Source organism: Mesoplodon bidens (assembly GCF_964165515.1).
Source record: "Mesoplodon bidens genome assembly, chromosome: 1".
Taxonomy (NCBI): domain Eukaryota; kingdom Metazoa; phylum Chordata; class Mammalia; order Artiodactyla; family Ziphiidae; genus Mesoplodon; species Mesoplodon bidens.
This window is the reverse complement of record NC_138176.1, coordinates 48,773,401-48,786,882: the sequence shown is the minus strand read 5'-3', so window position 1 is coordinate 48,786,882 and position 13,482 is coordinate 48,773,401. Positions and strand designations below refer to the sequence as shown.

Below are 13,482 nucleotides of genomic sequence, written 5' to 3'. Positions count from 1 at the left end.
CCTGATGCACCTTCTGTGAGGACAAAGAGAGAGCATCTCTGCTAGCGTATTCTTTACCCTTCATCCGCTGCTGCCAATGGGAAATCTTGGGCCCCTGAAGATGGAAGGGAGCTGGTGGGGCAGAGGAGGGCGCTGGCATTCTGGGTTCTCCGCCTTTGTTCTTGGGGCCACATGTGCACTCTGCAGCGGGTGGCAGGAAGAAGGCAAGTTCTGGCTGTACAAGAAAGGCCCAGTTTCTATGGGGACAAGTGAACTATTGAATTCTAGGGAAGAGGTGTCCCTTGGGCATCCCTAAACCTAAGCAGACAGACCCATATCCCAGTTTCAGAAACTCTTTTCTGAAGTCCCTCTGCCCACAGCGTCTTCAGTTCTCCAACTGGCACCTCTGCCTCCTCCCAACCCTCAAGATCACCTGATGAATAAGGGTAGCGTCAACTGAAGAGATTTGACAATTCAGATGAGAGGAGCAGAGAATCCAAGGAAAGACTTTGCCTTAAGTCTAAATTGGTCCAATCCCAGTTGCCAAGCTCGGGACTGCATCGAGCCACCTGTGGAAATGGACCTTGGAAACAAGGCTGGCCTTGGTGGGTGCTGCATGCAGTACCATATGCCTCCAGTTCTCCATCCTCAGACCTGTTCTTGCTTGTCAAGGCTGCTATGTTATATGCCACCAGGGCTCTGACCTGACCTGCTTTCCTTGCAAGGTCTTGCCCTCTGCTCAGAACATTGACGTTTTCTCTGTCACTAGGCTTGCAGATTCACCAGGGGTCGACTTCTCCAGGAAATTTTCCCACACATAGAATGTCTGACCCACTCCTTGTCCTATAGCTGGTCCTTTGTATCCTGTCTTTATGCCTGATTCAGAGCTGACCCTCGGCAAATGTGGGAGATGATCAGATGCATGACTGTGGTTTCCTGTCTCTGATCTGAACTCCAATCTTCAAACTGGGAAAACATTGCTCCCATTATCACAGTGGATCATGCATCCTCCGTGGAAGCTCCTGTTGTAGGGTTCCAGAGAGTGGTTGAGGGAATAGATGCCTGAAGAAACCATCACACACATACATGGACTGACTCATGCATGTGTGTGTGGGGGTGAACGAAAGGTTCTAATGGTGAAACCCGTGCCTCGGGGACAGAGTGGACGAAGGGGGCCCACACTAGGGATGCCTGTGCACCCCGAGTTCTCACCGCATGCAGCTGATCATGTCGCCCCTTTTCTGCTTAGGGTGGAAGCTTTGATGTGGCAGATAGAATGTTCCACAGCATGAAGAAAGCATGGGAGTCAGCCTCCAGAGAGAACATGAGTGACGTTAGGGAGCTGACCCCGGAGTTCTTCTACCTGCCCGAGTTTCTGACCAACTGCAACGCCTTGGAATTTGGTGAGTGGAGCCAGGGAGAGGCTGCAGGGGCCGGGCAGCTCGTGGGTCATGACATCAGTGTCTTTGCCGAGCAACTAAACACACAGGCCCTCACCAGACCGATAACGGTGGGCAGATTGCCGTGAGGCCTCCACTGGGTGGCGGCACCTGACAAGGAGGTGGGAGCTGAGGTAGGACATAGCCCCAGGGCTGCAGGACCACCAAGCCACGGTCCTACCCACGACCTCCTGCCGAGAGTCCCCAGGCCTCAGTCTGCAGTGAGGCAGCAAGCAGGGGGCAGGAGCCCTCGCTGATAGCCAGGCCTGGCCCTGCCCTGCTGTGCACCTCAGGCGAGCCCCGGCCCCTCTCCGCCCCATTTTCCTCCAAGTCCCACAGATGGGTTAGCCTGGGCCCTATGAGCAGGACCCAGAGATCCTGCACCTCCCAGCACAGACTGCTAGTGTGTCCATGGGCAGTGGTATGGGCACCCTTGGTGGTTCCTTCTCTTTCCTGCCCTCCAGGCCCCACTCCAGGGTGAGCCATGCTTTTTTACCTATTGCTTTAGAGGAGGGACAAAAATTTCAGGAAGCTCCAGTGGGCAGGCCCCCTGGTGACTACATGTACCTTGGGAGCCTCCACTGTAAACATCAGGGTGACTTGTGGAGGGGGGGTGTGGTCAGAACCCCCAGCAGGGCGTGCGGGATGGACTCACCCACCCTGAGGAGGGCACTCGTGAACCAGTGCCAGCAGACACCTGGTGCCCCAGAGCTCCCCTTCCTCAGGGCCCTCCTTCTTCCTCCAAACAGCACATGTGGGCCTGCACCTTGAGCCAGACCAGGTGTGGGCCCAGGGGAGCACAAGTGAGGAGATCCAGCCCCTGACTCAAGCACCCACCTCTTGTGTAGTGGTCTGCAGACTGAATACCAGTGGAGCATTCAAAACATGTCCACGCCCAGGCCTGTCAAGTCTGAGCCCGTGGAACTTGGTGGCCTCGGGAGTGTTCAGATTCTCAGATGCTTCACGTGCATCAGGGATGAGAACCTGACAAATGTAAAGGGCAGTTCCCATAAGATGTGATGAGGTCCATGAAAGGAGTAAATCAGGGGCGGTGGAAGCTGAGAGGAGGGGTCCCAGCCGACCTGAGGTGAGGGGGCCGCTGGAGGGAGGGCACTAGCCCTCCTTAGAGGTGGAGGCCGGCTCTCTGCCAAACGGGAGGTGCTCAGCAGCAGAAATGACCTGCACAGCAGAGACCACGTGTCCTCAGGGAAGTCAGGAAACCAAGTGGCTATTAAGCACCTACTGCATTCAGGCACTTTTTGGACACTGAGGATTTAAGTTGGGTGTCCTGGGGCGGATTGCCCTGAAGGTATTTATATTCTGTGTGGGGACAGGGGTAGGAGATAGAAAGTATAGACAAAGAAATAAGCTAAATACTCTTCAATGCTGAGAAGTCCTATAAGGAAAGAAAGTAGGAAAATGGTGTGAGGTGACTTAGAGACCCTGTGTTACTGTGGTCCCCAGGAAGGAGCTGCCTGAGGAGGTGACAGGTGAGCTGAGACTGAATGATGAGAAGGGCCAGGTCAGTCCTGCAGGCCAGAGAGAGAGGACATTTTCACCCCAGTTGCACCATGAGGGCTCTGGAGGGTTTCAGCAAGGCTATAGTTTGTGTTTACTGAGCAACCATCATATTCATGGAACTATTCTAAGCATGTTATGTGTATTTTCTCTTCTAATCCTTGTACCAGCCCGGGAGGTAATGGGTAGGAAAGTGACTCCCCAAGAGGTTAAGCAACTTGCTCAAGGTTGTGTGGCTAATGGGGAAGAGAGTGACTCGGGCTTGAAGCCAGGCTCCTCTTCTTGGTGTCTGTGGAAGGTCCCTCCGAAAACCTCCTATCTTAACTTTAAAGTGGAGAGAAAATGCATAAATTATAGAGTTGAGTGAAGAGTCAATAAGACAACGCGTGCCAAGCACCTAGCATAGTGCCCTGGCATAGCGGTAGGTGCTCAAAATACGATAGCTTTCATTGTTACTGCTATTACCTCCTTACTTAGCACCGTGTAAAAAGCACCTGGATGAAAAGGCATAGACTAAAGGGGAGGGAGACACACAGACGATGATGACACAACCATCATTTTATGCACGGGCACTACCTGGAAGCAAGTAGGGTCTTATGGAAGCCTGAAGGGGTGGAAGGCTTAGAACCCCAGTAGGAATATTCCAGGCAGAAAGGGTGGGGTCACTCCCCACAGAGGAGGCAGGGAGCAGTGTTGTCTATGCAAGAATCGTAGTACTAGACAGCTCAGTGTTTACACCCCTTGGTTCCTAGCCCAGTTTGGGCTCCCATTTATCCAAAGCCTTGCTCTTTCTCACCCCATTCAGGCTGCATGCAGGACGGGACAGCACTGGGGGACGTGCACCTCCCTCCCTGGGCTGATGGGGACCCACGGAAATTCATCAGCCTGCATAGACAAGTGAGTTGGGTGGGGTCATGGCAGAGTCCCTGGTGTCCTGAATGAGGACCTCAGGGTGCCCTCAGTGTTCATGGAGACTTTCTGCCCGAGTGGATGGCTGTGATAAGCACTTCTGAGGCTCTTATGTCTGGAGGGCCCAGAGAAACAGCTGGGCCCCGTGCCCCAGGTTGGCAGGAGAAGGCTTGGGTTCTGGGCTCTTTTAAGAGCTCCATTAGGCTTTGCCCTTGTGCCAATTTGTTGTGGGACTCATGGGGGAAGCAAATTCAGATTCTTGTTGGATGGAGGGCAAGTCAGTGCCCTTAGCCAACTCTACACATAGGGCCAAGCCCTGGGCCATGTTGCCCAGTATAGGTCAGGGGGCTGGAGGCTCCAAGGGGCTCCCACTGGCCAAAAGATTTGCCAGGACTGGGGAAGACTTGACTTATTATGCAGAAAGGCTGATTTGGGTAGAGGCCAGAGGCCATTTGGGGACACATATCCTGGATCGAATACCTGAGTTAGCATAAACACATGACAGTATGTTCAACATCATTAGTCATCAGGGAAACATACACTAAAACCACGAGATGCTACTACACATTCACAAGTATGGCTCAAATTTAAAATACTGCTAAAACCAAGAGTTAGGCAAGGATGTGGAGCAGGCAGAATTCATCCTGCATAGCTGATGGGGAAAAAATGGTATAGCCACTTTGGAAAAGAGCTTGGTAATTTCTTATGAAGTTGAAGATGCTTTTGCCATATTGCCCAGCAATTCCACTTGTAGGTGTTTACTCAAGAGAAATGGAAACTTGTCCACAGAAAGATATGTACGTAAATATTCATCAGTTTTATTTATACTAGTCAAAAAGAAAAAACAACCCAAATGTCTATCACTGGTAAATGGCTAAACAAGTGATACATCCATACAATGGAATATTACGTAGTAACAAAAAGGAACAGATTATGGGTACATGAATCAATAGGATGAATCTCGAAAGCATTGTCCTGAGCAAAAGTAGCCAAAACCCAAAGCTACATACTATGGGATTCTATTTTTGTGACTTGTTTGAAAAGGTAAACTATGGGAGCAGAAAGCAGACCAGGGGTTAGTCTGGAGTAGGAGATGAGCAAAAATGAGTAGAAGAGAACTTTTTGAGTTGATGTAAATATTCTATATCTTGATTATGGTGTTGGTTACATGACTACATGCATTGTTTAGGACACATTAAACTGTACATTTAGGGCAAATTTTATTGGCAGCAGGCCTGACTAGTAACAACAAAGCTGTGTCTTTTCCTCTGTCCTTCTCCCTTGGCGAGGAGAAAGTTCTTCCCTGGTTTATCCTTGCCTCTGGGAATTCGGTAACGGCAGTCATCACACCTCCTGCGGCATTACCCACGTGTGGCCTTCTCAGAACCACTTTGGCCATGTGCCTCAGAAAATTAACCTGGCCCAGGTGACCTGATTTTCCCAAGCCCAAGTGTAAGTGTGCATGTCCTCCCAGAGGATCGATAAGGGGAGCCCAGACAATTCCAAATGAACATCTTTGGGTTCTGGGGACCAAGCTTTGGAGCTGGGCTCTACTCAGCAGAAATGGGTGCCATCTCTCAGGTGAACTGGGACATCAAAACACTGGCCCACATTTCTTTTTTTTTTTTGCGGTACACGGACCTCTCACTATTGTGGCCTCTCCCGTTGCGGAGCACGGGCTCTGGACACGCAAGCTCAGCGGCCATGGCTCACGGGCCTAGCCGCTCCGCGGCATGTGGGATCTTCCCGACCGGGGCACAAACCCGTGTCCCCTGCATCGGCAGGCGGACTCTCAACCACTGCGCCACCAGGGAAGCCCCCACATTTCTTCTTGCTCAAGGTTATTTTATGGACTGGATAGGCTCCTCAGACCTGTTGTGCCACACTAGCTGGAGGCAGGAATTAGGTGGTCCTCAGATGGACTGCATGTCTGCTGCTTAGTGCTCATCCAACCCAGGGAGGCATCACTCATCTTTCCTGTGCTGATCTGGCGTCCTGAACCACATGCCCCATCCTGATCTGGGCAGAGAGCCCATGAGCCCATGAGACACCTGTGTTTTTCATGCTCTTTGGGTTTTGGTTCCAGGCTTTGGAAAGTGACTTTGTCAGTGCCAACCTGCACCACTGGATAGACCTCATTTTTGGGTACAAGCAGCAAGGGTCAGCCGCAGTGGAGGCTGTTAATACCTTCCACCCCTACTTCTACGGTGACAAAATGGACCTCAGCAGCATCAGTGACCCCCTGATCAGAAACACCATCCTGGGGTTCGTCAGCAACTTTGGACAAGTGCCCAAACAGGTACAGCATGCCATGGCTTTCGTCTTGCTTTCTCCAAAGAGTGTGTGCAGGATGAGCTTGGATGGGAGGGAGAGTGAGAAGTAAGCAAGGACTAGAGAGGCAAAACAGTCCTCAGTCATCTCCCTACGCCGTTGATGTCGTGGCTTAACCCTCCATTACCATCTGATGTCGATGGAGGTGATGATATCGTTAATGATAATGATGAAGGTGACATCCTTCTGTGACCAATGTGATAGACTCTATGATAAATACACAGGATATAATTCTTTATATGTGTATCTACCCTGTAGGGTTGTTGTGAAGATCCAAAGAGTTAAGATACCAAGTGCTTGAAAAGTGCCTGAAATATGATTAGCCTTCAGCAAATGTTAATTATTCATGTGATTACCTCACTGAATCCTCTCATAAGCTCTGGGTATGGGGATTATACAGATCAGGAAACTGAGGCTCAGAGAGGCTAAATAAATAACTTGCCTACAGTTACACCGTTAGGAGGTTGACAGCAGCGAGATCTCACCCCATCTGTCTGGCTCCAAAGCCTATGCCATATTGGCCCCATTGTGAGAGCATCCAAGTTCTGCCCCAGGGCCCCTGGTGAAATGGTAGGGGTCTTACATGGGCCTTTTGCTCCATCAGCTCCATCCGCATCAGGATAGTCCCGTAGTGATGTGAGGCTGTGCCTTTACAATGACATCCTGATGCTTATTTAACTGATCTCAGCCCTCTTCAACTTCAAACTCCCATTTGGTGTAGTGATGTTTTATCCCTGAGCACAGCCATCTGGGTTCAGAAGCACAGCCCCACAGACTGTGGGGTCCCAGCCTGGGCAGTCAGGAACCACACTAGGAAATGAGTGCGTAGACCCAGTCAACTCCAGAACCATCCTGGGCATCAGCTTTCCCCACATGTAACCATGAGGCTTGGACGGGCTCACCTAATAACATCTCTTCTGTCTGGCCTTATTGTGACATGCTCAGGTTTGCTCAGCTCCTAGGTAAGGGAAACATGGAAGGGCCTGAGGGTGACTTGGAGAACAGACCGCACATCCAAATGCGGGTTTGGCCAAGGAAGGCTTTGTAGAAAGGAGAGAATTTCAGGAATGAAGGTTGGGTAGCCAAATGGTTTCATTTTTTTAATTTTAAAAATACTATAATACAGATAAAACAAGTAATTCAAAGTAGTAGTCCACAAGCAACAATATTTTCACATCAGTGGGATCATGGAATGCACACAATTTAAATTCTGGTTTTGCTTAATGAGATACTATATGAGCTTGTAAAAAATATTTCTAAAAAATCCTCAGAATTAGAATTCCACAAGTGGTCCCAGCCTGAAGACAAGATTAAAATGCTTCAGGACCAAGCACTATTCTATCAAGGGGCTGTGCCTGCAAAAACTATTACAGGGACCCAGCCTGTGGTGCTTTCGTGATTCTGCTGTGAAAGGAGAACATTCTTTAATGCTCATTTAAAAATCATCATTTTGATTTCTGTTTGTATTGATCACCCACCCAGCTTTTCTAGACAGTCTAGCATCTGATCGAGGGTTATAACTGAACCAAGTCTGCTCCGATACCCCCAGGCTGCCTGCTGAGCCCCACCTCTGCCAGTGCACCCAGCCGAGGCCAGCTCCTCCCATATCATGGCGCCCCATGGATGTTTCCATCTGGGAGCAGAGGAATGTGCTGGATGGCTGGAGAAAGCAGCCCGGCACAAGCCCAGTCTGGGAGGGGAGGGTGGAGAGCTAGAGCTGGCCTCAGCTGCACTCTCTGGTCCAGCAGCACTTCATGCTTTGTTGAGTTTGGCATTAGGGACAATTTGACAGCAGAGATCTAAGAAAAATGAAAATAAGAAAGGCTGCTAATGGGGTTTGCCTGTGCTCTTTGGAATATTTGAAAGGATGCTATTAAAGAATTCTGTGTTGATGCCCAGATGGATGGGCCTGCAGAGAGTTTGTAAGGAAAAGGGGAAAATATGAGAAATAGCTCAAGCAAATGAAGAGAGACATGATCTACGGAGGAAAGGGGATCATTCTGACCCTATGACATGAGAGGCAGCTCCCCCGGGGATCAGGGGCTCCTCGGTGAGGTCATCCTTTTCTCAAGAAGCTTGGAGAAGAAGACAGATTTGGCAACCAGGAGGGCTCTCTGCCAGCCCTGCACCATGACCTTGAGAAAGTAGAGCCCCAGGCCCCTCACCAGCAACATCCGAAGGTCGAACCAGATGGTTCTGTTTCAGCTCACCTCAGCCCAGGCAGCTCCCAGGGCAGAGGAGCAGCTGTGACTTGCCCGAGGACGACTCCCCTTCTGTCCATCTGTCCTAATGACCCGTGCGGTGCGTGTCTGTCTCCTTGCCTCTGCAGCTCTTTACTAAACCCCACCCGGCCAGGACCACTGCAGGGAAGGCTTCCCCTGGAAAGGACGCCTCCACACCTGTGAGCGTGCCCGGTCACCCACAGCCCTTTCTCTACAGCCTGCCGTCGCTGAGGCCCTCCCAGGTCACAGTCAAAGGTGAATACCTGGCCCTGCTTCGTTTGGTGCCCTGTCCCCCAGCTGTCCCTTCAGTGACCGGTGTTCCTCTGGAGGTTCAGGGGCCCAGGCCCAGGCAGGGGCTTGGGGCCTGATTCTGCATGGCTGTGTCTCCAGGCGTAACGGGAATCTGGGGAGACCTCTGCTCTGGAAGTGTCTGGGACTGCCTCTGTTACACCGTGACTTCTGAAGACCCACTCGTCTGTCTGTCTGTCTCTCTGAGACACGCCCCCCTCTTTCATGTACAGACACATATATGAACACACACATGCAAACACACACACACATGCGCGCGTGCACCCCCCACACACACACACACGCCCCTCCTCACCTCCAGAGCCAAGTGGGAGGTCCCAGGTTTCCCAAGGGAGGGTTACAGCCCCCACTCTCAGCACCCGCATTCACTGTTGCTCCTGAACACCCAGATGGACCCGCAGCCACTAGCCAGGAGCATGCACCCCGGGGCAGACGGCCTGGCTATGAGTGCCAGCCCTGCTTCCTAGAGGAGCTGAGTGTGTGTGAAGTCTGATGTCTGTGCCACCCTGGGGCCTGCACTGCTTTGGGGATGTCTCACCACCTGGAATAATTTTCTGGTTCCAAGGAGTATAAAGTCAGGTTTTGGGGGGTTTTTCTTTTGAAATCCAAGAACAGTGTCCTTGGCATCTCCATACAAATACTGCGCACTAACCGATTGCACGACTGGACCTCCACCTCCAGACCTGCTAGAGCTGGTGCGTGGAAGGGGCAGGAAGGGCAGAGCCCCCAGGCTCCCCTGGCTGTGTGCTGTCTGCCCCGACAGCCTGGGCTCCTGCGCCCTTGGCATCAGCCTGAAAGAGACACTCAAGACCTGCATGGCCACATGCATCATGTATGTGCTAAGTCTGGGGAGGGACCCGGGGCCAGTGTGTAACGTGGCCCCTGGAGGGAGGCCCAGGAGGGAGGTACCTTGATGAGGAGCAGCTCCTGCCTGGGTAGGCACTTTGCCAAGTCGGGGTTGGCTGCGCATGGCTCCTCTCTGGGCCTGGCTAAATCGGGTGTTGCCCTGGGACAAGCCGGCTCCGCCGTACTGACTGGGGGGCAGATATGTACCTTTTCTCTCTAGGCTCGGAATCCCCCAAAGGCGCCATCGGCCACATTGTTCCTACGGAGAAGGCCGTCCTGGCCGTGGAGACAAACAGGATGCTGCTTCCCCCTCACTGGAGCAGGACCTTCAGCTGGGGCTTTGATGACTTCAGCTGCTGCCTGGGCAGCTACGGCTCTGACAAGGTGAGTGGTGCCGGGGCACAGGGCAGCCCCAGGGCCGCAGCCTCCTTCCGGTTGGGGCAGAGGTGGTCAGGAGACGGGCGAGCCCCAAGCAGCCATGGTCACCCACACCCCTTCCTCCACGTGGCTGTGCCCCCAGCCTGGGACTGTCACCCAGTGTGGGCAGAAAGTCCTGGGGCTTCCTCCGGCCCGGGTCACAGCTTAAACGCAGAAGGGACATACTGAGTATTCAGCTGCCGCCAGAAGCGAGCCACCCAGTTGCTCGTCCTCTACCCCTGCTTTAGGCCATCCAGTTATGTCTACCTTCTTGATGTGGCCCTGGCTACCTCTGGCCTCCTTTGCTACCCTCGCTCCTCTCCCACCCTATCACGTGGCATGAATTCCCTACCCACCAAGCTTCCTCGCCCCTCCCTAGCTTTCCCCCACCTCCTTCACGAGGCAGCCTGTGAAACTGGTCCGAGATGTCACCCCTTCCTGAAAGCTGGCTCCAACTTTCCCAGGCTCAGGGGGCGTTTTTGCTGTGTCCCCATAGCCTCCTGCTCCCTTGTCTCTCCCCACCTGCTCCTTGTGTGGTGTGAGCTCTTTGGGGACAGACCTGGACGGCCTGGATTTCGTCACCAGGGCTTGTCACGTCCCTCGGCTCCCACAGCACGCAGGCAGGCAGGCTAGCGGCACCCTCCAGACCTGCCTGCATTCCTCCGTCGCCCTGTCCCAGCTCCCTGCCCTGTGCTGGCTCTGGCACCAGTGCTCATCCCACTCGTCTCATCTCCCGCAGATCCTGATGACGTTCGAGAACTTGGCCGCCTGGGGCCGCTGTCTGTGTGCCGTGTGCCCGTCCCCCACGACCATCATCACCTCTGGGACCAGCGCCGTGGTGTGTGTGTGGGAACTCAGCATGGCCAAAGGCCACGCCACAGGCCTGCACCTCAAGCAGGTACAGTGCCTCTGCAGGTGGGGTACCTTGGGGCAGGTGTGCCTTGGGCAGGTGTGTTGGCTCAGGGCAGGTGTAGTACCTTGGGCAGGTAGGGTGCCTCAGGCAGGTACGGTGCCCTAGCGTGCTCCAGCTCCCGAGCACTGAGAGCCCTGTCTCCCTTGGGAGCAGAGAGCGCAGTGAGACACTGAGGGAAGCACATGGCTCTGTGTCATTCAGGGGCGCAGTTTCATGCCCTTGGGTGGATTTAACAAGCTCACAGGGCTGGTGCCTCCATGGAGACCCACACCTCGGTGAGAGATGCTGCTTACACATGAGGGCCAGTGAAACTGGGTTTTTTTTGCACTAAGGGTCATGTTTGAGCATTTGTCATGGGCACCTTTATGTGAACGGCCTCATTTTACCTCCTCAACAACCCTGTGTCCCCATAGCCTGTGGGATAATATAGGAATCATTATCATTCCTACTTCACTGGTGAAAAACCAGGTGCAAGGAAGTTAAGTGACATGTCCAAGATCATAGAGCCAGAAAATGAAAGACTATCTCAGAACAGGGGTGGTTGTGGCGGAAGCAGAGGGAAGAGACCAGGAGGCAGACAACTCGTCTGGTCTTACCTCGCAAACCCTGGCTGCTCGGAATAATAAACGGAGAGTGGAACTGACTGCTTACTTAAGACTCTGCACATTAACCGTAATCTTGGAAAGCAGGTATTGTTAGTCCCACTTTTAGATAAGGAAACTGAGGCTCAGAAAGGTCAGCTTTGCCTTTTAATCTAGGTTTGTCTAACTCTAAGTCTAGTGCTTTCCCCTGTGTATACTTGAACTTGCTGGAGAATATCACTAGGGGACATTTCCACCTCCAAAATGCATTTCACGTTTACATCTGTGTTTTAGTGAACAGTATAGCCCCAAAGTAACAAAAAAGCGTTAACCATGCAAGGCTCACCACTGACCAGATTTCCTGAACTGAACATGTTTCACTGGAACTGATTCTGGATTTCTCTGGATGCTTTTCTAGTCACTCAAGTCTCCCCAGATCCTGCCCTTGTCCCCCGGCACCACCCCCCAGCACTCGCGTGGTGCACAGCGACAGGCACTCAGTAAATGTGAGGTGAAGGAATGAATGTGTCAGTGCTGAGGGAGCTGGTTAATCCTGCAGAGGCGGTGGCATCTGCTGAGAGGCAGCTGTGTAGGTCAAGTGCAGGCTGCCTTCACCCAGACCCTAACAGGAGGCCCTCCCAAGCCAGCCTTGGAGCCCCCTGTCTTTTCACGTCTTCACCTTCCTGACCTATGTGAAGAGACTGTGCACTACCATTAGGGATGTGGAGCATCCCCCTCTCCCAGGCATCACTCCGGGGACAGCAGGAGATCCAGCCCAACCCCAAGGCCACCTTGGGGAGCCGAGGAAGTGACCCCCCCCCACCATCGCCGCTCCAAGGTCCTGTTTAGTGGCGAAGATGCAGCGTAAAAACCCCGGTACTGACAGCATAAAACGTAATTTATCATCCTCTCCTAGTTATAAATCAAGAGAAAAAGGGTATCCCACAAGCTCTTGTTTCCTAAGCGAAATAAAACACTTCGTCATTTACCTTCAGAGGCTGACCTGGCCTTGGGGATCCCCGAGATGGGAAGCTGCTCAGAGAGGGAGGTCTGTCCCTGACTTGTAGACTTGTAGGCAGAGAAGTCATCATTAAATAGCTTCATGAACAGTTTTTTAAAGTGTTTTATTTCTAAAAATATTACAACATTAAAGACAAATTTCAAAGTTAAACAGTTCTCTGTAATCCCTATAAAAGTTCTCATTGTTGCATACTGCCACCCCCAGATATACATATTTATACCATTCTCATCATTGTGTAGATATGTTGATTCTATTTTCACCCAGTGTATCAAATTGTTTCCGCTTTTCTACAGTCTCTGTAATTTACATTTCAATTGTTCCATATTATTCCATCTCCGTAAAATTATATTTCAGTTGTTTTATGTCAAGGCACCACAGTTTAATAAACCATTTCTTCTAAAACTAGACAATTACATTGCTTCCAATTTTAACTATTTTAAATAGTGCTTCAGAAAACATATGGATTGCTGTTTGCTTCTGATTAATTGTTTCCTTATAGTAGATTTCAAGAAGTAGAATTATAGTGCGGTGACATAATGCTTTCTATAATGGTTCTGTAGCTTTACAGTGCCACCACAATTAATTAGGAATACCCACCTCACCACAACATACCCAGCATGGGGAATTATTTTCAGAGGGTTTTATTTTATTTATTTTTTGCTACTTGAGTTAGGTATAAGGTGATATAGTGGAGTTATTTTAATGGGCCATGGAGAAAGGTATTATTCTGAGAAAACAGAAGAGACAATGGAGAACATTTAAAATTGCTGTCCTCCTTCATTTTTTCCCAGGCCTTTCCAGATGGGGAGTGGTGCTGGCTGCCTCCAGGTGCTCTAGTTTCCTGGCTGGTGGGAGGCAACAGCCTTACATAGGTGGATGGTGCCTGTGCGTGCAGTGGTCCCTCACTCTCCAGCGCCTCCCCTGCAGAAAGCCGGCAGCCCCGGCTCCAGTAACAGACAGCTCGCACAGGCTCTGGGCTCACAGCCTCTGTCTCTGA

At 51.6% G+C, this 13,482-nt stretch overlaps 1 protein-coding gene across 1 annotated transcript in view; it reads left to right on the top strand.

The window, feature by feature from the left end:
- WDFY4 (WDFY family member 4) overlaps nt 1-13,482 on the top strand; it is a 276,626-nt gene that overhangs the window by 252,408 nt on the left and 10,736 nt on the right. Inside the window, exons 52-57 of the mRNA XM_081247758.1 lie at nt 1,229-1,382; nt 3,742-3,833; nt 5,932-6,144; nt 8,506-8,653; nt 9,753-9,937; nt 10,710-10,868. Of these exons, the coding sequence (XP_081103884.1) occupies nt 1,229-1,382; nt 3,742-3,833; nt 5,932-6,144; nt 8,506-8,653; nt 9,753-9,937; nt 10,710-10,868 (951 nt within the window). The remainder of the gene's footprint in view (nt 1-1,228; nt 1,383-3,741; nt 3,834-5,931; nt 6,145-8,505; nt 8,654-9,752; nt 9,938-10,709; nt 10,869-13,482) is intronic.